The following is a 26,237-nucleotide window of genomic DNA, read 5'->3' as shown; positions in this document are numbered from 1 at the left end:
ATCTTGAGTAATGGGCTACTTGGTGGTCTGGCCTGCAGCAACAAGGCTGCAAATCAATTGTGCAGCATCCCTTCCCTAGGTGGGACACTCCACAACCTTCATTATCTCCTAAGAACCATGCTGGAATTCTTTAAGTAAAAGAGGAGTGAGGTAGTGGCGTGGGTTTTGGGATCAGTGGGGATGCATGAAAGAATGCTCTAGAGCAGGTGAGCTGAAACCGAGCCCCGTTTCTACTCTGTCTTAAGAAGACTGAGGATTACAAAGTACAGGTAGAGTGCTTAGAGAGTGAGCAAAACAGGGTTCTACCTTAGCTTGGGGGATCAGAGAGGGCTTCTTGAGAGATTCATATTTATTCTGAGAGCTGAAGAGAAATCAGAAAGCAGCTAGGTAGAAGGGGCAGGAGGTTTCCAGAAAGCCAGGCACATGGAACATTCAGCGTTGAGGATTGAGGAGCTGGGAGAGAAAAGATTCCTTCCCCTTTTCTTGTTTCTAAGTCCTCCCTAAAGACTTGATTCTAAAGAAGAGGCAAAAGTAATAAGATGTCACTTCTGAGATTTCATTATAAAAGATCATGACCTAGGCCAGGCACGGTGGCTCATGCCTGTAATCCTAACACTTTGGGAAGCCGAGGCGGGCAGATCACTAGGTCAGGAGATCGAGACCATCCTGGCTAACATGGTGAAACCCCGTCTCTACTAAAAATACAAAAAATTAGCCGGGTGTGGTGGCGGGTGCCTGTAGTCCCAGCTACTGGGGAGGCTGAGGCAGGAGAATGGCGTGAACCCAGGAGGTGGAGCTTGCAGTGAGCCGAGATCGCACCACCGCACTCCAGCCTAGGGGACAGAGCAAGACTCCGTCTCAAAAAAAAAAAAAAGATCGTGACCTTTGTCTTGCACATTTGCCCATGCTCTCTCTCTCTGGCTCTCTCACTCTTTCTTTCTCTGTGTCTATCTGATGAAGCCAGCTGCCATATTGTGAGCTGCCCATGGAAGGGTCCACATGACAAGTAATTAAGGGAGTCCTTCAGCCCTACAGCCTATGAGGAACTGAATCGTGCCAATAACCTCATGGCTGAACTTGGAACAACATTCTACCCTAGTTGGGCCTTGAGATGACTGCAGCCCTGGCCAACCCTTGATTGCAGTCTTGTAGAGATCCTAAAGTAGAGGACCCAGCTAAGCCACAGCTGGACTCCTCACATACAGAAACTGTCAGATAATAAATGTTGTTTTGAGCCACCAAGTTTCTGGGTAATTATTTTATTTATCTTAATTTTTTAAAAATTAATAGGGACAGGGCCTCGCTATATTAACCAGGCTTGTTTTGAACTCCTGGCTTCAAGCAACCCTTCCACCTTGGCTTCCCAAAGTGCTAGAATTACAGGCATGAGCCAGCATGCCTGGCCTTCTGCATAATTTTTTATACAGTAATAGATAACTAATATATTCATCAAATAAGGAGTCCCTGGATTTATCATGGACTTTGCATCTTACCAAAGTTTTGGGTTCATCCTGAAGCTGGGAACACAACAAATTCTGAGCACTCATGTCATTAGGAAGGAAACACTCCCTAAGTCCTAAGGGACACAGGAAATAAGTTCCCAATAATTATTATCCAAGAGCTGGGCATTCACCGCCCTTAGGCAACTGAAGAACTGGGAGGACCATATAGCTCTGCCACATCTAGGCTTCCTGAATAAGAATTAAGTGGACGATCTGAAAAATAACCAGATAATCAATTAGATGATTATATAACTGCCCTCATTCAAAGATACAGACACATAAAAAAGCAAACACATAAACATAGGGGAAAAAAACACCTGCAACTAAAATGGAGGAAATTAACACAAAGTACAAAAGATAAATGAGGAACATTGCTTGGAAGCTTTGCACTGGGAAACTACAAATACTTTTCTCGCTCTCAAGGAAATTAAAGCAAACCGGGAGCCTATGAAATAAGAAATGTAAAATGAGATGAAAAGATAAGGTGAAACAGCAGCTGGCATAACTAGGGAAAATAAATTAAGGAGAAAGATAATTATAGAAGTTAAGAATCCTTTAGAAACTCAAAGTCTAGCCGGGCGCAGTGACTCATGCCTGTAATCCCAGCACTCTGGGAGGCCGAGGCAGGCAGATCACGAGGTCAAGAGATCAAGACCATCCTGGCCAACATGGTGAAACCCCATCTTTACTAAAAATACAAAAATTAGCCGGGCGTGGTAGTGGGCGCCTGTAGTCCCAGCTACTCAGGAGGCTGAGGCAGGAGAATTGCTTGGACCCAGGAGGTGGAGGTTGAAGTGAGCTGGAATCATGCCACTGCACTCCAGCCTTGGTGACAGACAGAGATTCCGTCTCGAAAAAAAAAAGAAAAGAAAAAGGAAAAAAAAGAAACTCAAAGTCTAGAGTGACATTACCGAAAATGAAGTAATGATGTTGATGGGAGTCTGCAGAAAAAGTATCTAGAATGAAAGCTAAAGGACAACAAAGTGGGAAAATATCTTAAAACAATATTCAAATAAATACTGGAAAGCATTGCTGAACTGAAGATCAGAGCCTGGGGATCTAAAAGCTCATGACACATCAGGCAAAATTAATTAAAAGCTAAACATCAATGTAACCATCAGAAGTTCCCGATTTACATAATTTAACAAAAAGATTTACAGCATCCATTTATTAAACTGGTTGGCCAGGTGTGGTGGCTCACATCTGTAATCCCCGCAATTTGGGAGCCCAAGGAGTGTGGATAGCTTGAGTCCAGGAGCTCGAGGTCAGCCTAGGTAACATGGTAAAACCCAGTCTCCACTAAAAATACAAAAAAATTTGCCGGGCTTGGCGGCAGGCCCCTGCAGTCTCAGCTACTTGAGAGGCTGAGGTGGGAGAATCACCTGAGCCCGGGAGATCGGGGAGGCAGTGAGCCAATACCACGCCACTGCACTCCAGCCTGGGCAACCAGAGTGAGACCCTGTCTCAAAATAAATAAATAAATAAATAATAATAAAAAAATAAAATAAACTCATTATTTACAAAGATGAAAAAGAGGCGAATTGGTTTCAAATTTCTCAGCAACATTAGATGGCAACACTAAGAACGATGTGACTGAGAGTTCTGTATCTGATCAATTGTTGCTCACAAGTATAGGCAACAGAAAGACATCAAATATGCAGATTCCAATTGTGGAGAATTTTGAAGCCATTAAAATAATAAAGTTTTATATCAATCAGGATTCAATCAGCAGCTGAGCACAGTGGTCCCTGCCTGTAATCCCAGTACTTTGGGAGGCTGAGGTGGAAGGATTGCTTGAGGGCAGGAGTTTGAGACTAACCAGGCCAACATAGCCAGACCCTGTCTCTGCAAAAATAAAACTTAAAAAAGTATTAGCTGCCTCTCCCCTCTCCCCTCCCCCACTCCCCTCTCCCCTCTCCCCTCTCCCCTCTTTCCACGGTCTCCCTCTGATGCCGAGCCGAAGCTGGACGGTACTGCTGCCATCTCAGCTCACTGCAACCTCCCAGCCCGATTCTCCTGCCTCAGCCTGCCGAGTGCCTGCGATTGCAGGCGTGCGCCGCCACGCCTGACTGGTTTTCGTATTTTTTTGGTGGAGACGGGGTTTCGATGTGTCGGCTGGGCTGGTCTCCAGCTCCTAACCGCGAGTGATCCGCCAGCCTCGGCCTCCCGAGGTGCCGGGATTGCAGACGGAGTCTCGTTAACTCAGTGCTCAATGGCGCCCAGGCTGGAGTGCAGTGGCGTGATCTCGGCTCGCTACAACCACCTCCCAGCCGCCTGCCTTGGCCTCCCTAAGTGCCGAGATTGCAGCCTCTGCCTGGCAGCCACCCCGTCTGGGAAGTGAGGAGCGTCTCTGCCTGACCGCCCATCGTCTGGGATGTGAGGAGCCCCTCTGCCTGGCTGCCCAGTCTGGAAAGTGAGGAGCGTCTCTGCCCGGCCGCCATCCCATCTAGGAAGTGAGGAGCGCCTCTTCCCGGCCGCCATCACATCTGGGAAGTGAGGAGCGTCTCTGCCCGGCCGCCCCGTCCGGGATGTGAGGAGTGTCTCTGCCCGGCCGCCCTGTCTGAGAAGTGAGGAGACCCTCTGCCTGGCAACCGCCCCGTCTGAGAAGTGAGGAGCCCCTCCGCCCGGCAGCCACCCTGTCTGAGAAGTGAGGAGCGTCCTCCCTCCTCGTCCGGGAGGGAGGTGGGGTGGTCAGCCCCCCGCCCGGCCAGCCGCCCCGTCCGGGAGGTGAGGGGCGCCTCTGCCCGGCCGCCCCTACCGGGAAGTGAGGAGCCCCTCTGCCCGGCCAGCCGCCTCGTCCGGGAGGGAGGTGGGGGGGTCAGCCCCCCTCCCGGCCAGCCGCCCCTTCCGGGAGGGAGGTGGGGGGGTCAGCCCCCCGCCCGGCCAGCCGCCCCGTCCGGGAGGGAGGTGGGGGGATCAGCCCCCCGCCTGGCCAGCCGCCCCGTCCGGGAGGGAGGTGGGGGGATCAGCCCCCTGCCCGGCCAGCCGCCCTGTCCAGGAGGTGGGGGGGCACCTCTGCCCGGCCGCCCCTACTGGGAAGTGAGGAGCCCCTCTGCCCGGCCAGCCGCTCTGTCTGGGAGGGAGGTGGGGGGGGTCAGCCCCCGGCCCGGCCAGCCACCCCGTCCGGGAGGGAGGTGGGGGGGTTAGCCCCCCGCCTGGCCAGCCGCCCCGTCCGGGAGGTGAGGGGCGCCTCTGCCCGGCTGCCCCTTCTGGGAAGTGAGGAGCCCCTCTGCCCGGCCAGCCGCTCTGTCCGGGAGGGAGGTGGGGGGGGTCAGCCCCCCGCCCGGCCAGCCGCCCCGTCCGGGAGGGAGGTGGGGGGGTCAGCCCCCCGCCCGGCCAGCCGCCCCGTCCGGGAGGGAGGTGGGGGGTCAGCCCCCCGCCCGGCCAGCCGCCCCGTCCGGGAGGGAGGTGGGGGGGGTCAGCCCCCCGCCCGGCCAGCCGCCCCATCCGGGAGGGAGGTGGGGGGTCAGCCCCCCGCCCGGCCAGCCGCCCCGTCCGGGAGGGAGGTGGGGGGATCAGCCCCCCGCCCGGCCAGCCGCCCCGTCCGGGAGGGAGGTGGGGGGATCAGCCCCCCGCCCGGCCAGCCGCCCTGTCCGGGAGGTGAGGGGTGCCTCTGCCCGGCCGCCCCTACCGGGAAGTGAGGAGCCCCTCTGCCCGGCCAGCCGCCCCGTCCGGGAGGGAGGTGGGGGGGTCAGCCCCCCGCCGGGCCAGCCGCCCCGTCCGGGAGGTGAGGGGCGCTTCTGCCCGGCCGCCCCTACTGGGAAGTGAGGAGCTCCCCTGCCCGGCCACCACCCCATCTGGGAGGTGTACTCAACAGCTCATTGAGAACGGGCCATGAAGACAATGGCGGTTTTGTGGAATAGAAAGGGGGGAAAGGTGGGGAAAAGATTGAGAAATCGGATGGTTGCTGTGTCTGTGTAGAAAGAGGTAGACATGGGAGACTTTTCATTTTGTTCTGTACTAAGAAAAATTCTTCTGCCTTGGGATCCTGTTGATCTGTGACCTTACCCCCAACCCTGTGCTCTCTGAAACATGTGCTGTATCCACTCAGGGTTGAATGGATTAAGGGCGGTGCAAGATGTGCTTTGTTAAACAGATGCTTGAAGGCAGCATGTTCGTTAAGAGTCATCACCACTCCCTAATCTCAAGTACCCAGGGACACAAACACTGCGGAAGGCCGCAGGGTCCTCTGCCTAGGAAAACCAGAGAACTTTGTTCACTTGTTTATCTGCTGACCTTCCCTCCACTATTGTCCTGTGACCCTGCCAAATCCCCCTCTGCGAGAAACACCCAAGAATGATCAATAAAAAAGAAAAAAAAAAAAAGAATTAGCTGGTGGCCGGGTGCAGTGGCTCATGCCTATAATCCCAGCACTTTGGGAGGCTAAGACGGGCGGGTCACACAAGGCCAGGAGTTGGAGACCAGCGTGGCCAACATGGCGAAAACTTGTCTGTACTAAAAATACAAAAATTAGCTGGGCATCATAGCACATGTCTGTAATCCCAGCTACTCGGGAGGCTGAGGCAGGAGAATCACTTGAATCCAGGAGGCAGAGGTAGCAGTGAACCGAGATCATGCCACTGCACTCCAGCCTGGTGACAGAGTGAGACTCTGTCTCAAAATAAGTAAATAAATAAATATATAAATAAATAAAAGAATTAGCTGGGAGTGGTAGCACGCACCTATAGTCCCAGCTACTTGGGAGGCCGAGGCAGGAGGATGGCTTGAGCCCAGAAGTTCGAGGTGGCTGTGATCGCACCACTGCCCTAAAGCCTGAGTGACTCTATCTCAAAAATAAAAAAGGATTCAATTTCAGAAGCAGAACAGTGTGTGCGTGTTTGCATGTGCACAGCTGTGCGTATGGGGGAAGGTGTAACAGGGATTTGACTTATGCAGTGTGGAGCTGGTTAAGAAGTCTTCATAAGGCTTTTGTCTCCAAATCTGATGCTGGAGATTGAAGTACACAGGGCAAGCAGTCAGGAAGGAACAAGGAATGTAAAGTGGAGAAGGACAAGAACAATGCGAATCCCACAAACAAGAGATGGAGTCCATGGGACTGAAACGCATGTCAGTTCTTGGGTCCCTCTTAGTGCTAAGCACACTCACCTGGCCCGGGAAGCAGACATGCTCTAGGAGGATCCGAGGGAAGGGGGAGCAGCTGAGCTCAGCTGAGCTGAGCCAGCAGAAAAATGATAACATGCATGAGTGAAAAACTGTTGCTGCTTCACTTCACCCTCCACATTTTCCGAAGAATTTCTCTTGTGGGCCACCCTAATCAGAAACATACAAGAAAGGTAATTCTGAAAAAGTTAGCCTAGGCAAGTTGAAACATTACAAAAACACTACAGTCCACCCTTTGTCAACTTGGCACCCATAACATTGCCTTAAACCACACTTAATCTCCAAATAAAGTCAATAACAAAGTCATACTCTGCTTACCATGACACAACTGTCCTTCCTATACCCAGAAATACACATCTTTTTCCCCAGAAGAGAATCAGAGTCCACTTTTTGTCTTTGGATGATGTTCATTCTTTTACTAGCTGTTTCACATTCCTTCCTTGACATCTTGTAATATAAATATTTATATGTAAAGTTAGGTACAAGCATTTTGGGAGGCCAAGCTGCGAGGATTGCTTTAAGCCAGGAGTTGAAGACCAACCTGGGTAACATAGCAACACCCTGTCTCAAAAAAAAAAAAAAAAAAAAAAGCCAGGCACAATGGTATGCACCTGCAGTCACAGCTACCTGGGAGGATCGTTTGAGCCCAGGAGATTGAGGCTGCAGTGAGCCATGATTGCACCACTGCACTGCAGCCTCGGTGACAGAGCAAGACCCTGTCTTAAAAAAGAAAAATAAAAAAGGTTAAATACTATTAGCACATCAGAGACGATAAAGGAATGAGAGATAAAAACAAAAATATTTGGTTCACCAGATGCAGCTGTGGCTTATGCCTGTAATCCCAGCATTTTGGGAGGCAGAGGCGGGCAGATCACTTGAGCCCAGGAGTTTCGGACTAGCCTGGGCAACATGGTAAAACTTCATCTCTACAAAAAATACAGAAATTAGCTGGGTATGGTGGTATATGCCTGCAATCCCAGCTACTGGGGGCGCTGAGGTGGGAGGATCACTTGAGCCCAGGGAGGTAGGGGGTGAAGGCTGCAGTGAGCTGTGATTGTGCCACTGCACTTCAGCCTGGTTGACAGAGCATAACCCTGTCTCAAAAAAAAAGTTTTTTTGTTAATATTTATTAAAATAGATTCACATCAAAAGAAGAAAGAAATATTCATAATTATTACAGTCCTCATTTCTACAGTGGGTCACAAGGTCATAGTACTTATGACTGCCCTCATCTTGATTTATTCTGCGTATCTTTTGCCCTCGGCAAGCACTTCAGTTGGTCATGGCTTTTTGCCTGATGGAATGACTTAAATCTTTTGTGAAGGGTCTGGGCCATTAGCAGTCTTAATTGGGTTGTTGTAGCTCTCCATTGACCTTAATCAGAAGATATGGCAGTACTAGGGGGTGCCCCAAAGGATCTCCTGCATTCTTCCTTCTTACGTCCATTGTGTAGGAGCAACCCCATTTCCTCTTGATAGTCAGGATCAGTCACTGCAGACAGCACTTTGCCTGTTGATGCAGTGCCCAAAGAGGCCAGATGGTGGCTTCAAGCTCCAGTTCCACGGATTATCTGCTGTGTCTCCTAGAGAAAACATTTCTCCCGTTGTAACTAAGACCTCTAGACCAGCAAAACCTAAAGTTGCAGGGATGGGAAGCAAAAATTCTACCACTGGATCACTAGGGTTAACAGTGAGAGGAGTCACTTCCATTTTTATCCCTTGATAACTGGACTCATGAATCCTGGGTATGGGAGAAACAAGGCGATTGATTTAGAGCATGTACCACATACTGGAGGGCAGCGCCCCAGCCCTGCAATCTATCCCCTCCTAGCTGGCCCTGTAACTGAATTTTCAGTCATTCAACCATCTGTCAGGGCAGTTGCTTCAAGAGGATGGGGAACATGGTGAGAGCAGTCAATTCCACATGTGTAAATTCACTGCTGCCTTTCATTTGCTGTGAATACCATAGTCATGGATGAGGCACTCCGTAGGTCCACAGATGCTAGTTTTGGCAGAAGCATTGTGGGAAAGGAAGGCACATCTATGTCCAGAGCAAGGGTTAATTCCATTGAAAACACAGTGCTGCCTGCCTCATAATAAAAGTGGTCCAATGTAATCAGCCTAACACCAGGTAGCTGGCTGATCTCTTCAGCAGTGATGCCACATTAGGGGCTCAGTGTTGTTTCTTCTGCTGGCAGATGGGGCACTCAGCAGTGGCTGTGACCACGTCACCCTTAGTAAGTGGAAGTCCATGTTGCCAAGCCCATGCATAGCCTCCATCCCCGCCGCCATGGCCACTTTGTTCATGAGTCTACAGGAGTGGCTGAAGGAGGCTAATAGCCACAGAATGGGTCATCCACCCACCTGATTATTAAAATCTTCCCTTGCCCTAGTTGAGAATTCAGATGGAAAACCATGATCTTCGTACTTGGCCATTCAGAGATCTAATCTCATACCTCTTCCTCAGAGCTTCTTGTCATCAATTTTCTAATCAAGTTTTTTTTTTTTGAGACAAGGTCTCACCCTGTCACTCAGGCTGGAGTACAAATATGGCTCGCTGTAGCCTCAACCAACCTCCCGGACTCAAGTGATTCTCCTACCTCAGCCTCCTACACAGCTGAAACCACAGAGGTGCACAAACATGCTGAGTTAATGTTTTTATTTTCTGTAGATACAGGGTGTTATCATCTTGCTCAAGCTGGTCTTGAACTCCTGGACTCAAGGGATTCTCCCACCTCAGCCTCTCAAAGTGCTGGTATTATAAGCATGAACCACTGTGCCCAGCCTTCTAATCAAGTTTCTTCCAAGTCCCTAAATACCCAGCTAAATCATGAATTGGTGCACTTATTCTTCTGTTGATTTCCCCTTCCAGGGAAAGTGAAGAGCTGAGTGCACTGTTCCAAGTTCTGTCCACTGGGAGGATTTCCCTTCATACCATCTTTCAGGGCTGTCCTGGAGTGTGGCCGTGGTGCCATAGCCATGCACATTCAGGTGATGCATGCATACTGTGGAGCCCTGTCTGTAAATCAAGCCTGAGAGTTGTCTTCCTTTGTCAACTGATCACAGGGATTCCCTAGGAAGGTAGGGGTGTGGGTTGAGAGAGACTGTTATACAGCAGGAATAAGAGCCCTGGGCAAGTCTAGGAATTTACTACAAGATCTTAGGACAAGACACGATTAACCTGCCCGGACAGCAATGGAAGGGCGGCTTCTAATGGCCAAAAAGGTTTGAGGTCCCCTAGCTTCATCTGCACAGGTGACTCATCTCAATGTTCAGAATTACATTTCTTCTCAATCAATGCACTAACTTTTAACAGAAGAGACTCTGTGAGGTTGGGAATTCAACTTGCTTTATGATTCACTGCTTTGTTGGATGGTTCACCAAGACTCACAAGGCTCAGTAGCAGGTTACACTAATAGCTAACATTTTTGTAACAAAAGATGCATATCAAAAGCGGCAGGTAAAAACGATACACATGGGTGATGTCCAGGGGTATCCAGCACAGGCTTCTAAGGTTCTTGCTTTCCATGGGCACACTGGAGTTCTTGCCAACAGTGAACCATAGGGACATGTGTAGTCTGTGTCCCAGGAGCCTGTTTTTAGTCTCAGGGTCTGAAGGAGTTAGTCACGTAGACATAACCTGCTGTTAACTGTTTCCTCACAGTCTGCAGGAATAAGCTTTGGGTTTGTTATTTTTTTTAATTAATTAATTAATTTATTTATTTTTGGGACAGAGTCTTGCTCTGTTGCCCAGGCTGGAGTGCAGTGGCACGATCTCGGCTCACTGCAAGCACTGCCTCCCGGGTTCACGCCATTCTCCTGCCTCAGCCTCCCAACTAGCTGGGACTACAGGCCCCGCCACCACGCCTGGCTAATTTTGTGTGTGTGTGTGTGTGTGTGTGTGTGTGTGTGTAGAGATGGGGTTTCACTGTGTTAGCCAGGATGGTCTCGATCTCCTGACCTCGTGATCTGCCCGCCTTGGCCTCCCAAAGTGCTGGGATTACAGGCTGGAGCCACCGTGCCTGGCTGTTTTTTTAAATCTCAGCCTTTGGCCAGGCTTGGTGACTCATGCCTGTAATCCCAGCACTTTGGGAGCCCAAGGCAGGTGGATTGCTAGAGCCTGGGAGTTCGAGACCAGCCTGGGCAACATAGTGAGACTCCAACTCTACGAAAAAATTTTAAAAATTCCTAGCTGGGTGTGATGGTGCATGCCTGTGGTACTAGCTACTTGGGAGGCTGGGGCAGGAGGATCATTTGAGGCATGATTGTGCCACTGCACTCTAGCCTGGGTCACAGAGTGAGACCCTGTCTCAAATAAATAAATAAATAAAATCTCAGCCCTGCAACTACAAGAGGTGATATTTCTTTCAGACAGTCCTAGAAGCTGTTAGATCCCATATGCAGATTTTTTTTTTGAGATGGGGTCTCTGTCACCCAGGCTGGAGTGAGTGGCTTGATCATGGCTCACTGCAACATCAACCTCCCTGGCTCAAGTGATCCTCCTGCCTCAGCCTCCTGAGTAGCTGGGACTACAGGTGTGTGCCACCATGCTCGGCTAATGTTTTTATTTTTTTTGTAGAAATGGGGTCTCCCTATGTTGCCCAGGCTGTTGTTGAACTCCTGGGCTCAAGCATTCCTCCTGCCTCGACCTCCCAAAGTGCTGGGTTTATAGGTGTGAGCCACGGCATCGAACCTCCTTATGTAGATCTTGAGCTATGAATAAAAAGTTAAAAGTCCTGAGCTAATTATTTTGATTTTAAGGAAATGTGGCAATCTTCTGACTGAATAATTACACTTTTATGAATTTATTCTAAGAAAATAAGGAGGTACAAAAAAATCTAACTATCAGGGTGAATCAACAGAGCACTATGTATAATAGCAACAAACTAGAAATTATTATACTTGTCGGAAACAATTGGGAATTTTGTAAATAAACTAGAGTACAACCATCAAGTAGAATGCTCCACAGCCATTAAAAATGTTAGAGAAGAACATTTATTGACATGAAAAGGTGTTTCGGATATACTGATATGTCAAACAAATAGTAAAACAACATAGAGTAATGATTCATTTTGGTAAAAAATATATATGTATATATAGAAAAAAAAAAATTCTGCAAGGACATATGCTAAATTGGTAACAGTGCTTACCCCTGGGAAGGGGGTATACAGATGTTGATTTACTCTTTGGGTACCTGTATTTCCCAGTTTTTCTATAAATCACATCATTTGCTTCTGTCATAAGAAAAAATAATATCTATTATCATCCTTTATTTTGATCAAAACAAATCAATTTTTAAAAAAAATTAGGTTTTTTTAAGAAGCAGAAATAATTTCCAAATTGCCTCCAGAGACAATGATTTTATCCTCTGCAGAAGCTGGTCAGAACCTTCTTGATCACAGCCCCAGTTAGATACAGGGAGGAATGGCGCTTCCTACAGCTTCAGCGGCCTCAGCTCAGCTCTGTGCCCCAAGGCCAAACCAGCTCATCTCCAGCCCCATCCATCCTATTCTTGCTGAGTCACCAGTCTCATCATCTTCAGAGCCATGTTCCCTTGGTCAGAAGGAACCTAGAAAAAAACAACATCTGAGTTAGTGCTCCTGGTGCTATTCCTGGGGCTGGGGTCAGAGGCAACATCCTGAAACCTTGCTCCCAAAAGGGAGCCAGCTCTGTGACAGCAACCTGTGCAGACACCTGGGCACATCCCTGAGAGAGGGTCCTTCCTGAAAATGACTCCTGCACTGGATGAAAGCTCTTCTGGGCCCTGACTGGGCTGGGTGGCAGGGACCTGGAGAAGTCAGCATTTAAGACAAGAACCTTCTACTCCATTTGGGGCTGATCTGTTGATTTCTTGGTAAGGGTCATGCTAATGATACTAGACCTAGCCTGTTCAAGGAAGAAGGAAGATTCTAAACATTTTAAAGGCATCTGTCTAGAAGGGATCCCGGATTGAGAATAGAGAAGTGGCTGAGAAGGAAGCTCACAGGAGAGAGCCGCAAATAATAAAAACAAACAGGGCCCTTTGGGTGGCATCCGATTTTCGCATTGTTATTCAACTTTCTTTTGTTTTCCCTCAGATTTTTAGAATAAGTCCTTTAAAATTTCCTTCCCACACAGCATCAAAAGGGGGAAGGGCAGAGGCCTCAGTTTCTCCCCTGCACAGAAGGGGTTGGAGTATATGGTCTCCCCGTTATGTAATTCCCTGGCTCCATGATTCTCTATGGCACACCCATCCTTGACTCTTCTGCCAAGAGTCCCCAGGAGGCACAGGCACGGTGGGTTATCCTAAAATGTCATTTAATCAATGAAAGGGCAAGTGGTTTGGGGACGACTTAACAACAGTCTCCAAGGGCTATTTTAAGCCTGTCCCCAACTGATCTGTTGTTCTATATGTGACAAACCAAGAGGAAATGGGCCTGAACTCTAGTATACAGAGCGCGTGGTTGGCTTGTTCCATGCCTTCCTACCAGCCTCGTCAGGGGCTTCTCTCTAGGGCAGGCTGAGCATCCCTCATTGGAAAATCCAAAATGCTCCACAATTCCAGCCTTTTTGAGTGCCACCATGAGGCCACAAGTGGAACATTTCACACCTGCCCCATGGGCGGCTGCATTCAAAATGCAGGCGCACAACACACAGTTTATTTCTGCATCCCCAAGGGGGTTACAGTACAGTAACCTTTTAATCAAAACACAGCATTGTAGGTAGAGACCGAAAGCTGCTGTTGCTTGCTGTTGCTGTTGTCTAGCAGCTGACACAGGTATTCTGGTCATGCTACTGTGCTGCTCAGTTACTCTGAACACACAATTTTTCCACTGTATTAATGGTATGTTGTATTTCTTACTGTGAAGTACTTATGTGTGACTACGTGCAAGAAAAAGATTGCTTATCGGCAGCATATAAATTTGGAGTCAGAAATGATATGATGCCTAACAACCATAGATTGGTTGAAGCGCCATGGGTGGCTGAAATAGCCACCCTTTGCTCTCTAATAACTCAATGCACACAAACTTTGCTTCATGCACAAAATTATTTAAAATATTGTACGAAAGTACCTTCGGTCTATGTGTATAAGGTGTATATGAAACATAAATGAATTCCATTGCCTAGACTTGGGTCCCATCCCCAAGATATCTCATTATGGATATGCAAATATTCCAAAATAAAAAAAAAAATTAAAAATCTGAAACATTTCTGGATCCAAACATCTCAGATAAGGGGTACTCAACCTGTAACAGTGCTTGCTCTAAGACTTTCTAATTTTTTTTCTTTTAGTCAATATTGAAGGTACTCAGATCCTGACAGCCATAAATAATGCCCTCTCCCTCTGTGCCCTGCTGCCTTGTTTGTTCTCCCTTTAGATTAAGTCTATTTGTTTATTTATTTATTTATTTATTTACTTTTTGAGACAGAGTCTCACTCTGTCACCCAAGCTTTCAGGCTCAATCAATCCTGCCACCTCACTCAGCCTCCAGAGCAGCTGAGACCACAGGCAGGCGCCACCGCGCCCAGTTGATTTTTGTTCTTTTTTGAGACAGAGTCTCACTCTGTTGCCCAGGCTGGAGTGCAGTGGCGCTATCTCGCCAGCTGGATGCAATGGCACTATCTTGGCTCACTGCAACCTCTGCCTCCCAGATTCAAGCGATTCTCCTGCCTCAGCCTCCTGAGTAGCTGGGATTACAGGTGCCCACCATCATGCCCAGCTAATTTTTGTATTTTTAGTAAAGATAGGGTTTCTCCATGTTAGCCAAGCTGGTCTCATACTCCTGACCTCAGGTGATCCACCTGCCTTCGCCTCCCAAAATGCTGGGATTACAGGTGTCAGCCACCATACCCGGCCTAGATTAAGTATCTTTTGAGAGTGGGCTGCTTTCTCTGGCTTCTTAAAGGAAGCTACTGTCTCTTCTCCTCACTACTCATTCATTTTCTCCAGTCTTTCCAATCTGGCTTCTGAGCTTGCCACCTCACCAAAATATCTCACCAACGCAGGTGCCAAGGACATCGGTGTAAGCACATCATCACTCACGTTCCAGCCCTTCCCCTGAGTTCTCACTTGGCACTGCGGGCCCCTCCCTGCTTTGAGGATGCCACGCATCCCTGGTCTCCCTTCTCACTTATCTGGCTGCTCCTTTCTCAGTCTCATTTATAGGCTCTTCTTCTGCCTTCTGTTCTATAGGCAATTCAAACTCAGCTTGTGCAAATTCCCTCCATCCCAAACCACAATGCTGGAGCAGAAACCTGCAAGCCACCCTTCAGTTCTTTTCTACCCCAAATGATTACCAAGTCCTGCCAATTTTCCCTTCTTTACACTTCACCAAATCCATCTACTTTCCTCCTTTCTGGATTTACCTGACAGCCTCATTGATTGGTCTTTGGCCCCAGGCTTGCCCCATGCCCTCTACTGCTAGAATGGTATTTCTTGGACAAATCTGTTAATTTCACTCCTTTGCTTAAAACCCCTGCTTGGTGCCCTACTGTCTGAACTCCTTAGAGTGGTATGAAAATTCCCCCTCTGCAGCCACCTCCCTCCAGTGTCCATTCCAAGTCCTCGCTGTCTGAGGCTCCTGTGGACCTTGTATTCACTGCTCTCCATGCTCCCCACCTCCTCCTCTTTCCTTAAATCACTCCTACGCATCACGTGGGGCACAATCTTCCAGATCTGCATGCCTGGGCAGGGCACCCTTCCCTGGGCCAAGCCAGCTGTTGACAGTCTCCTTGCCTATCTGTCTCTAGACCACAAGCTCCTTGAGGACAGGGACTGGGCACCACTCACCCTTGTGCTCGCAGTGTCTAGTGCTAATAGCGGAATTTTGTTAGGAAACTCAAAACACTCCCAAGCCCTAAGTATTTCTTTTTTAATTTTTCTTTCTTTTTTTTTTTTTGAGACAGGGTCTCGCTCTGTCACCCAGGCTGGAGTGCAGTGGCATGATCTTGGCTCACTATAGCTTCTAACTTTCAGGCTCAATCAATCTGCCCACCTCACTCAGCCTCCTGAGCAGCTGAGACCACAGGCATGCGCCACCGCGCCCGGTTGATTTTTGTTCTTTTTTGAGACAGAGTCTCACTCTGTTGCCCAGGCTGGAGTGCAGTGGTGCTATCTCGGCTCACTGCAGCCTCCACCTCCCGGGTTCAAGTGATTCTCGTGCTTCAGCCTCCCAAGTAGCTGGGATTACAGACATGTGCTACCACACCTGGTAAATTTTTGTAGAGACAGGGTTTCGCCACGTTGCCAAGGCTGGTCTTGAACTCTTGAGCTCAAGTGATCCACCCGTCTCAGCCTCCCAAAGTGCTGGGATTGCAGGCATGAGCCTCTGTGCCTGGCCTAATTTTCATATTTTTTGTAGAGACAAGGTTTCTCCATGTGGCCCAGGCTGGTCTCAAACTCCTGGGCTCCAGCAGTCCACCTGCCTTGGTCTCCCAAAGTGCTGAGATTACAGGCATGAGCCACTGCACCTGGCCCTCGGGCCCTTGTACTTCCTACAAGACCCACCTGGGCAGTGGACAGAGGCATAATAACCGCCTGTGGCTTCCCTCTCAGGATGATTTTTAAGTCTGGAACAAAAGCTCTTTCTTACCATGTGACCAGCTTTCAGAATCCAATAGAAAGCAAGGTTCTTGTAGGACTTGACAAAAGCAGATGTTTCCAAAGATTTAGGGTCACTGTACAGGGCCTTCCACTTCAGCTGACTGAATTTAGGCAGTTCTGGCCACTTCAGTTTCCGCACCCAGGCCTCCTGACCTGGTGAGAAGGACAAAGAGAAAGGCCTGGCATTAACAGCTGGGTAGAGTAGGAGAAAAGTCTAGGTCCTAAAGGTTGGTGCTTCCCAAACTGCAATATGCATGAAACTCACTCAGGATCTTGTTAAAATGCAAATTCTGATTCAGAAGATCAGGGTAGGGCCTGAGCATCTGCATTTCTGACTCCCAGTGAAACCTAGGCTGCTGGGAGAAACCTAACAGCTGCAAAGCCTGACTGATTTTGCCTCTGCATCTCTCACTGCCATCTGCTCTTTAGGAAGGGAACTGGGGACCTCTGGAGGCAGACAGGCCTGTGAGGAGGACTGAGAGATGTCGTGAATGAGATAGTGATAAGGATCACCTGGGATGTTCATCGAGAAATGCAGCAGCTTTCCAAATTGTCCTTGGTGTCTCTTGTTTACCCATCACAAAAATATTCAATCCTTCTGGTTCACGAGGCGTGTCACATCCATCAGACCTTGTGCCTCAATTAGCCTGCCAGTTCAGAGAACCTGTCTCTGAGCCTCCACCAGGCCCTATTTAATTTGGAAGTGAGCAAATTAAACAGGTGGTAGGTGATAGGGCAGGAGTTAGGATTCCACAAAGACCATTTCCCCTGGGTCTTCAGGGTTACAGTCGTTAGGGTTTAGTTTTAATTCACTCTGCAGTGGTCAACATCGACTGTGATGTCGCACAAAAATGAGGCTCTCCCTTAATTAAATAGCGCATTTGCCCAATAACCAGGAAAATGTCTTTCTAAGTTTTGTGGTAGAGAAAGGTGGTGTTCTTTTCTTTAATCATACCTAAGGGCCCCCAAACCCAGGTAGGCCCAGGCTTCTGAGGGGTCAAAGCCACGTGCAGCTCCCCACTCTTTGAATAATCAAGGTCGGGGTAGACGGATGTAATGGGAAATGGCCTTCCACCTGGCATTTCAACATCACCCACCGCAAGACTGACATGTCCAAGGCCAGTTCCCTTCCAGTTGAACCCATAAAACTGCCTCTAGGTGCCTCTCAGAGTCAATTCCTACCCATGGTATCTACGATGAGATCCAGCTGTCCATTATACACGGTCACGTTGATCCCTGCCTCCAGCAACTCGTCCACAATGCTAATGACTGGCTTCATGAAGTCCTCCGCCATGTTCACAAAGACGTTGGCAGCCTGGCCTGCACATGGGGAAGGAGAAAAAGGGAGTAGCTTGGAATCTGCCAAAACAGGAGGTAACTTTCAGCCCAGAGCATCTTGGGCTCCAGCACCGAACAACGACTGAATGCACAGATGCTTCACAAACAGGGATGAACCAGCCCAGAAATTTGTGCCGACTGGTCAGGTGTAAGGCACACATAAATAGCACATGTGGTCCATTCTCTTGAGAGCTTGTGATGACGGCAGGCACCATTTTTAATGAGGAATTGACACCTGGAATAGGCTACTGTCCAAGGAAACAGGGAGGGAGAGGCCCAGGAAATACTCATTAGGCTGGTACACTCAGGGAATAAATTGTGCTTTGGGCCAATGTCAGTTTTCCTGTTTTTTTGAGTAACACCAGGGCCAAGTTTCAAGTCCTGAACAGGTAGGCCTACCTTATAATAAACCAGATCAAACCTAAACCAATTCAGAGCTGGCCCTCAGGAAAGCCAAATGAATAACAAGCCCCAGGCAAGAGAGGAGCTAGTACTCTTGCTAGCTCCTGCCCATCAGCATTATCCTAACACTGAACGACAGCAATAAGAGTGGCAGCCACCATTATTTGCTAGTCACTGCCAAGGAGGCATCTGACAAGCAACATCCCATTTTCTTCTTCATTACCTTGGGAGATAAGAAGTCTTTTTTAAAAAAAATTTAATTTTTATTTATTTATTTACTTATTTGAGACAGAGTCTCACCCTGTCACCCAGGCTGGAGTGCGGGGGCACAATCTCAGCTCACTGCAGCCTCTACCTCCCAGGTTTAAGCGATCCTCCCACCTCAGCCTCCCAAGTAGCTGAGACTACAGATGCATACTACCATGCCCAGCTCTTTTTTTTTTTTTTTAGACAGAGTTTCACTCTTATTGCCCAGGCTGGAGTGCAATGGCACAATCTTGGCTCACCGCAATCTCTGCCTCTCGGGTTCAAGCGATTCCCCCACCTCAGCCTCCCAAGTAGCTGGGATTACAGGCATGCGCCACCCCACCCGGCTAATTTTGTATTTTTAGTAGAGACAGGGTTTCTCCATGTTGGCCAGGCTGGTCTCGAACTCCCGACCTCAGGTGATCCGCCCACCTTGGCCTCCCAAAATGCTGGGATTACAGGCGTGAGCCACCACACCCGGCCACACCCAGCTCTTTTCATTTGAGCTAATTTTTCTTCATGTCTAAAATTCTCCCAGCACTCAGGGGTAATGAAAAAACCAGGGATGGAATGAGCCCTCTGGTGACTGCAGGTTGGGAGAGGAGGGCCCATGTCCCCTGAGAAAGCTCCCAGCAGCAGCAAATCGTAGGCTCCCAGCAGCAGCCGCAGGACCACTGACCCCATATCCTTGGGGTATCTTGAACACACATGAAACAAAACCCTCTTAGGCTTGGAGTGTTTTCCCTTCAGAAACCTGAGATCTCTGCTTGCTCAAGGCCTCCCTATAGGACTAAAGTAGGAACTTAACCAAGATTTCTACCTGGCCCTGGTCTCTAAGGATTTCATTATTTCCTCACCATGGCCTTGAGACCAGAACGCAGTAATGCCCGGCCATATCCAGCATCAGGATGCCTGGGGAGGTCAGCAAGAGAGAGCTGGTCAAAATCTGCCCAAGCACCTGGGCGTGTCTGACATCCTGCAAGGACCTTTGGCGCGAAATCTCATCTGCAACCAACTGTGGCCTTGGATGTAGCTTTTTTATCTTAATTTTTTATTATGGAAAATTTCAAATGGATAGAAAGGAGAAGCATACAATGCTCCGATGTACCCATACCAGGCTTCAACAATTATTAACTCACAACCAATTACACATTATTTCCCTCCCCACTCAGCTCCCTACCAACTCCTTATTTTGAACCAATTTTGATGTCTTTTTTTTCCCCTTTTTAAGAAACAGGGTTTCTCTCTGTTGCCCAGGCTGGAGAGCAGTGGCACAATCATAGCTCACTGTAGCCTCAAACTCCTGGGTTCAAGCAATCCTCCCACCTCAGCCTCCCAAGTAGTTAGAACTATATGCCACATGCCACCATGCCCAGCTAATTTTTCTATTTTTTTAAAGAGATGGGGTTTTACTATGTTGCTTAATTGTGGCCTCAAGCAATCCTCTCAACTCAGTCTCCCACAGTGGTGGGATTATAGGCGTGAGCCACTGCATCCAGCCCTGACAAGTCATTTACTGTCTCTGTATCCATTTGCTCACCTACAAAACATGGATAGTAATATTGTTTACCTATAACCTATCATCACCAACAACAAAACCCACCCTACAAATTCAGGTCTCTGAATTTGCACCTCTTTTCTCCCCATAACTGTACAAACGGCACTTAATTAGGTCGTATAAGTACCTCCCCAGGATTGATCCTCAGGAATAATTTTGAGCTTCTTTCTGATGGGGCCATTCATGAGCTGGCTTAAGGCATCTCGTTGTAGGTGTCTCACGTGGCGCTGACAAAGACAAACTAAAACCAAACTGGTAGACAGTGAGTCAAAAGGCTGGAAGTAAGGCCAAGAGGACATCTTTTTTTTTTTTTTTTTTTTTTTTTTTTTGAGACAGAATCTCTCTCTGTCGCCAGGCTGGAGTGCAGTGGCACGATCTCGGCTCACTGAAACCTCCGCCTCCTGGGTTCAAGCGATTCTCCTGCCTCAGCCTCCCAAGTAGCTGGAACTACAGGCACCTGCCACCATGCCCAGCTCATTTTTGTATTTTTAGTAGAGACAGGGTTTCACCATGTTGGCCAGGATGGTCTCGATCTCTTGTCCTCATGATCCACCCGCCTCAGCCTCCCAAAATGCTGGGATTACAGGTGTGAGCCACCACGCCCGGCCATGAGGACATCTTTACCAAGCTGCTGGGGATGCTGCACAGCAAGAGGGAGGGTTTCAGATTCAGCTGGAAAAGGAAAAGCGTCACCTTGATTCACCCCCAGCGGGAGGAAGGAAGTCAGAAACACATTGAAAGTGGAGAGGCTTTATTATTAGGTTGGTGCAAAAGTAACTGCGGTTTTTGCCATTAAAAGTAATGGCAAAATTTCTCAAATTCAATGGCACTCTGGCCTGGGCAACAGAGTGAAACCTTATCTCTTAAAAAAAAAAAGGGAAAAATAGATTTGTCAAAATTGGTTCAAAATAAGGGGTTGGTAGGGAACTGGGTGGGAAGGGAAATAATGCTTCATTAGTTGTGAGTTAATAATTCTTGAAACCTGTCAAAAACCGCAGTTACTTTTGCACCAACCTAATAGTATTGATTATACATTCTATAGACTTGGGGGCCATTGGGATTCTCCAGAACGGCCAAAGAGAATCATCTAGAAAGTGGAACCTAGGGTATCCTGCAGCCTTTACATGCTTCTTGGTTGGCTGAAAGATGACTAAATTCAGCCTTGAACTGATGTTGTAATTTGGGGTACGGAAGCTGGTTTCTAAACTTCAAAAACATCATGCTATGTGACAGAAGCCAGTGCAAAAGACTAACTATTGTGCGATTGTATTTATATAAAATGTTCAGAAAAGGAAAATCTAGAGAGACAGAAGGCAGATGAGTGGCTGCCTGTGGCTGGGAGTGGGAATGAGAACTGTCTGCAAGCAGACACGTGGGATCTCCTTGGGGTGATGGAAATGCTCCATAACTGGATTGTAGTGATGACTGCACAACTCTGGGAATATACTGAAAACCACTTACAGTGAGTTAATTTTATGGTATGCAAATTATATGTTAATAAAGTTGTTTGTTTTTTTTTTTATAAACAGGTTTCTTTTTGCATGGAGGCTGAGGCAGGGACTTTAATAACTTCAAGGTTCACTCACCTAGGTGGCTCTGTGTGAATTCTAGACTCGACTCCATTGTAGACGTGGGAGTGCTTTTAGTTAAGATGTTATAGAAGTTCACCCCATCTGTGTTCTGAAATATAAAAGTTTATTTGGCTGTTTGTTTCATTTTCCTATCATCAAAGCTGCCAAACAGAAAGACACATGGCTCTTTATCTTATCCAAGGACAGGTTTAATTTTGTATATCTGCTTGGATCAGAAAGAAATACAGCTTTGGCTGGGCCTGGTGGCTCATGCCTGTAATCCCAGCACTTCGGGAGGCTGAGGTGGGTGGATCACTTGAGCCCAGGAGTTCGAGACCAGCCTGGTCAACATGGTGAAACCCCTCTCTACTGAAAACACAAAAATCAGCCGGGTGTGGTGGTGCTCACCTGTAGTCCCAACTACTCTGGAGGCTGAGGCATGAGAATCACTTGAACCCAGGAGGCAGAGGTTGCAGTGAGCCGAGATCGGGCCACTGCACTACAGTGTGGGTGACAGAGCCAGACTTGGTCTCAAAAAAAAATAAAAAAGAAAGAAAGGAAAGAGGCCGGGTGCGGTGGCTCACGCCTATAATCCCAGCACTTTGGGAGGCTGAGGTGGGTGGATCACCTAAGGTCAGGAGTTCAAGACCAGCCTGGGCAACACGGTGAAACCCCTTCTCTACTAAAAATACAAAAATTAGTTGGGTGCAGTGGTGCGTGCCAATTATCTCAGCTACTCGGGAGGCTGAGGCAGGGGAATCACTTGAGCCCAGGAGGCAGAGGTTGCAGTGAGCCAAGACTGTGCCATTGCACTCCAGCCTGGGCGAGTGTCTCAAAAATAAATAAATAAATAAATAAAGGAAAAAAGAAAAAAATAAAAAATAAAATAAAGAAAGAAATGCAGCTCTGAAGTCTCAGAAACCAGCTGTGTCAGCCCACTCTCCCTGGAGTGGTGAGCATCTCATATGAGCAGTGATCAGGCCCTGCAGGGAAAAAACCAAGGGCCTAGGTGTTAATTTACAGGGAGAACAGAGCTGCAGAGGGGCCTACACTCCCAAGTCCTTAGCCTACGCATTCTTTCCTTCTGGCTCTCTGGAGTCAGAATGTTGCTTGGCAAGGGTCCCAATAAGGGAATGTGTTTTCTCCACACACTCACCTCTGCAAGACAGTCTTCTTCTTTTTTTTTTTTTTTAATAGAATCCATACATTTAGTGAAGGACAAGCAAGTCTTGCAGGCCTGGGTGGCTTTCTGACTCTGTAAGGAGCCACTACATCACTGCTCAGACCCAAGAGATTTACTATCCAGCATGCAATCATTTGCAGATATGTGGGGAGCCTCAGTGTAGACTCCAAGTTTGACAACACCAACCATGGGCCCTGTACCCACCAGAAAAAGCCAAGCAGGCTCGCCTCTGAGTGTTTCCCCTTTTTACCTGTTCAATGATCATTTCTGCTTTCCCCCACAGCTCTGTGGCCTCTCTGTAGAGCCCCTTATTTACGGCATTCAGTACTTGCTCTGCAACCTTAGACACCTCTGCCAGACCTTTGTCTTCGAGAAGAGACTGGAATGCAAACCAAGAGCAAAAAGACCCACTTTACTTGGGAACATCAATCTGGTATTGCTGCAGTTAGGGAGGGGTAGGAGAAAGAGGGGAAGGAAGGAGAACGGGAGCTTACATATCAAAGTGTATTGTTACAAGCCACATGTTTATTGGATGAAACACAGCAAATTGTTAACTGAACCTAAGTAGGTATTCACCGTGATCTTTCAACATTTCTGCATATTTGAAAATTTTTGTAATAAAAATTTAGGGCATTGGAAAAATGTGTTTCTTATATCTGGAAAAAAGTGATGTGTGCTGATTTTCTTTCAATTTGTCCCCGAGGCGAGCTCTTGCTTTGGGTCTCCAACTCTATATGGATGACTAGTCCCTAAAAAGCAGTGTCAACCACATAGGCAAACTCATCCAGCATCTCTTTTCCTGGGGTCACAGCCAGAAGAGATCTGCTGGGCTGTTTGCCCAGAGGGCGCAGATGTGTATCTACTTACCATGCTGTATAGGTAAGGTCCCCAGGAGAGCACCGAATCTAAAGGAAACCACATATGTACAAATCAAGTATGTCATACCTCTGTCTTTCCAAAGACAAACCTACTGTCTTCTCTCTAAAGAAGAAAGAGACAGAAGCAAGAAACCCGGTGGCTTTGGATTGGAAGGCTCCTCAATTCACCTGTACCCATGCAGGAGGCGGGCTGATGTCTCAGTGTCTGGAAGGTGGGATAAGGGTGTGGGGGCCTTTCTGTTGACTCTTAAGACTCATGGCACATTAATTTGGCCTGATACTGGTCCAGCAAGTGAGTCATTGCTGATGACAGCATCCCCACAGGCAGGCTGTAGGTATGCAGGTGGAGGCTCTTATCTGTGGACCTCTAGGCCTTTTGACAGCTTAAAATATTTCCCCACCCTCACATTTCTGCTCTACATCTTATTTGCTCCCCCAGTTTGGAGATATTAGCTTCTGCCAAGGAGCTAAATAAGGAAGATGACTAATGAGTTTGCAACAATGCAAATGGCTATATTGCCAATTAGCTTATTCCCATCCCATAAACATGTTGAGAATTTACTAAGGGTCTAGAGGCAGCAAAAGCTTAAGATATAAATGTGAGTAACATAATGCCTGTCCTCAAAGAGAATAGTAGTTGACCTTGGTTTAGACAAGCTCACAACTATTAAATACTGTATCACTAGGTAAGACAAGTGCTATTGAAAGACACGCCAACAAAGAATCAAGGACCTCAACTTATAAAGCACATTTGAGTATGTCTCTCCTTAGCTTAAAAGTATTCAATGGCTCCTTAAGGCAAAGTGTCTCAAAGTAGGTTTCAAGTAGTCTTAGTTCTGCAGGAACTAAGTCCATGTTGCCCAGTCTGGTCTCGAACTTTTGGGCTCAAGCAATCTGCTCGCTTTGGTCTCCCAAAGTGCTGGGATTACAGATGTGAGCCACCACGCCTGGCCTGGACTGGTATTCTTTTAGAGTCCACTCTGAGAAATGCAAGCACACCAGGACTTCTGTGGCCTAGCTGTTAATCACCTCCTGGGCTTAACCTTCAAACTTGTTTCTTAGTTTCTTGAAACACAGGATTGGCTGCAGTTCTCCAATGCATCCCACTTCCTGTTTGATCTGGGCCAGAGACTGGTAAACTTTCTGTAAAGGGACAGATAGTACATAATTTTGGCCCTGTAGGCCAGCCTATCTCGGTTGCAACTACTCAACTCTGTTCTTACAGCCTCCAAACAGCCATAGACAGTAAATTAACTTTTACCGGCTGGGTGCAGTGGCTCACGCCTGTAGTCCCAGCACTTTGGGAGGCCGAGGCGGGCAGATCACCTGAGGTCAGGAGTTGGAGACCAGCCTGGCCAACATGGTGAAACTCCATCTCTACTAAAAATACCAAAAACATTAGCCAGGCATAGTGGTGGGCACCTGTAATCCCAGCTATTCAGGAGGCTGAGACAGGAGAATTGCTTAAACCTGGGAGGCGGAGGTTGCAGTGAGCTGAGATCACGCCATTGCACTCCAGTCTGGGCAACAAGAGCAAAACTCCATCTCAAAACAAACAAACAAAAACAAACAAACAACAAAAACTTATTTACCAGAGCAGGCAGCAGGGCAGACTTGACTCATGGGCCCTTGTTTACCAATCTTTGAAGTAGGCCTGCATTGTTCAATAGAACTTTCTACAGTAATGGAAGTGTTCTGTATCTGTACAGTCCAAAATGCTAGCTAATAGCCACATGTGTCTATGGAGCACTTGGGTGTGGAGAGTGCCCCTGAAAAAATGAAATTGTATTTAAAAATTATAATTAAATTTATATAGTCACATGTGGCAAGTGGTTACCATACTGACATGGTCACATGGGCTTAGTGACAGTGCAGATCAAGACCTTCTTGAAGATCAGGAGCATATCTGTGTATCTTTTCCTAGCACCTAGAACAGTATCTACTACCTAGCAAGCAATTAACAATTGTTCATGGAAATTTACAATACTTCTCCCTCAAAAACCAATGTTTCTGGGATAGAGGGGCAATACTTAAAGTGGATCTGGAAGGATGGATTACGATCCAGACAAACAGATTCATAAGGTAAAGTGGGTCACGGCAAGGAGAAAAAGGTAGATTCCAAACACAATGAATAACACTTGCAAAAGCCAGGAAGCGAAAGGTACCGATCTTGGAGAGACAGTGTAGCAAGGTGGTTAGGTTGCTTGGATTCCAGTACCTGCCGCCTGGATTTGAATCCCAGTTCTACCATTTAGCTAGGTGACTCTAAGAAAGTTGCTTAACCTCTCTAAGTCTCAGTTTCATCATTTACAAAATTAGGATAACGCTGGCATCCATCCCATGGAGTTGTTGTAAGGATTACATGAAGTTAGCACATGTAAAGTACTTAGTGCTACTGTGAAACTGAGGAGACCCCATGAGGAAGTGAGAGGGCCAGCATCATAATTTTGAGTCACAAACAACTCTTATCTGTGTTCCCAGTGAGGATGCTCAGTTATGAAACAGCACACCTCTGGGTTGCAAGACCTGATGGAGACTTTGTCTTGCCATCAACATGAACAAAAGAGCAGTATCTGACAAGAAACTCTCATGCTTCTGACCTAAGCTTCTGCAGTTTTATGATGTCCTACGAGATCCATCCAGGAAGGAAAAACAGATAAACGAATAGCAGCCCTCCTCTTCATGCTGACTCAGTTTTATGCTACTTCAGTCCTACCCTGCAGATGGCAAACATGAGGGCAAGAAATACCATTCCAAGTCGTAATGGTTATTGGGAATATGGCTCTGTAACAAGCAAATCCCTATCTTTTAGGGGTAAATATTACCTTTTATAAATGATTATTTTTAAAAAACTGA

At 47.6% G+C, this 26,237-nt stretch overlaps 1 protein-coding gene across 2 annotated transcripts in view; it reads right to left on the bottom strand.

Annotated features, from left to right (window-relative positions):
- Positions 1-11,594: 11,594 nt before the first annotated feature.
- The window catches only part of SCPEP1 (serine carboxypeptidase 1), a 28,759-nt gene continuing 14,116 nt past the window's right edge, over positions 11,595-26,237 (bottom strand). The window contains exons 7-13 of one of the 2 annotated variants that reach the window (XM_003817403.6): positions 23,371-23,408; positions 22,754-22,882; positions 21,336-21,429; positions 19,877-19,990; positions 17,388-17,525; positions 16,195-16,358; positions 11,595-12,191 (exon numbers count right to left, since the gene is read on the bottom strand). In XM_003817403.6, the coding sequence (XP_003817451.3) occupies positions 12,129-12,191; positions 16,195-16,358; positions 17,388-17,525; positions 19,877-19,990; positions 21,336-21,429; positions 22,754-22,882; positions 23,371-23,408 (740 nt within the window). In that variant the 3' untranslated portion in view covers positions 11,595-12,128. The remainder of the gene's footprint in view (positions 12,192-16,194; positions 16,359-17,387; positions 17,526-19,876; positions 19,991-21,335; positions 21,430-22,753; positions 22,883-23,370; positions 23,409-26,237) is intronic. The other variant, XM_063598779.1, reaches the window with a different exon arrangement.

The sequence above is a fragment of the Pan paniscus genome, chromosome 19 (assembly GCF_029289425.2).
Source record: "Pan paniscus chromosome 19, NHGRI_mPanPan1-v2.0_pri, whole genome shotgun sequence".
NCBI classification, from domain to species: domain Eukaryota; kingdom Metazoa; phylum Chordata; class Mammalia; order Primates; family Hominidae; genus Pan; species Pan paniscus.
Note: the sequence above shows the minus strand (reverse complement) of the source record. Positions and strands in the feature narration are given on the sequence as shown.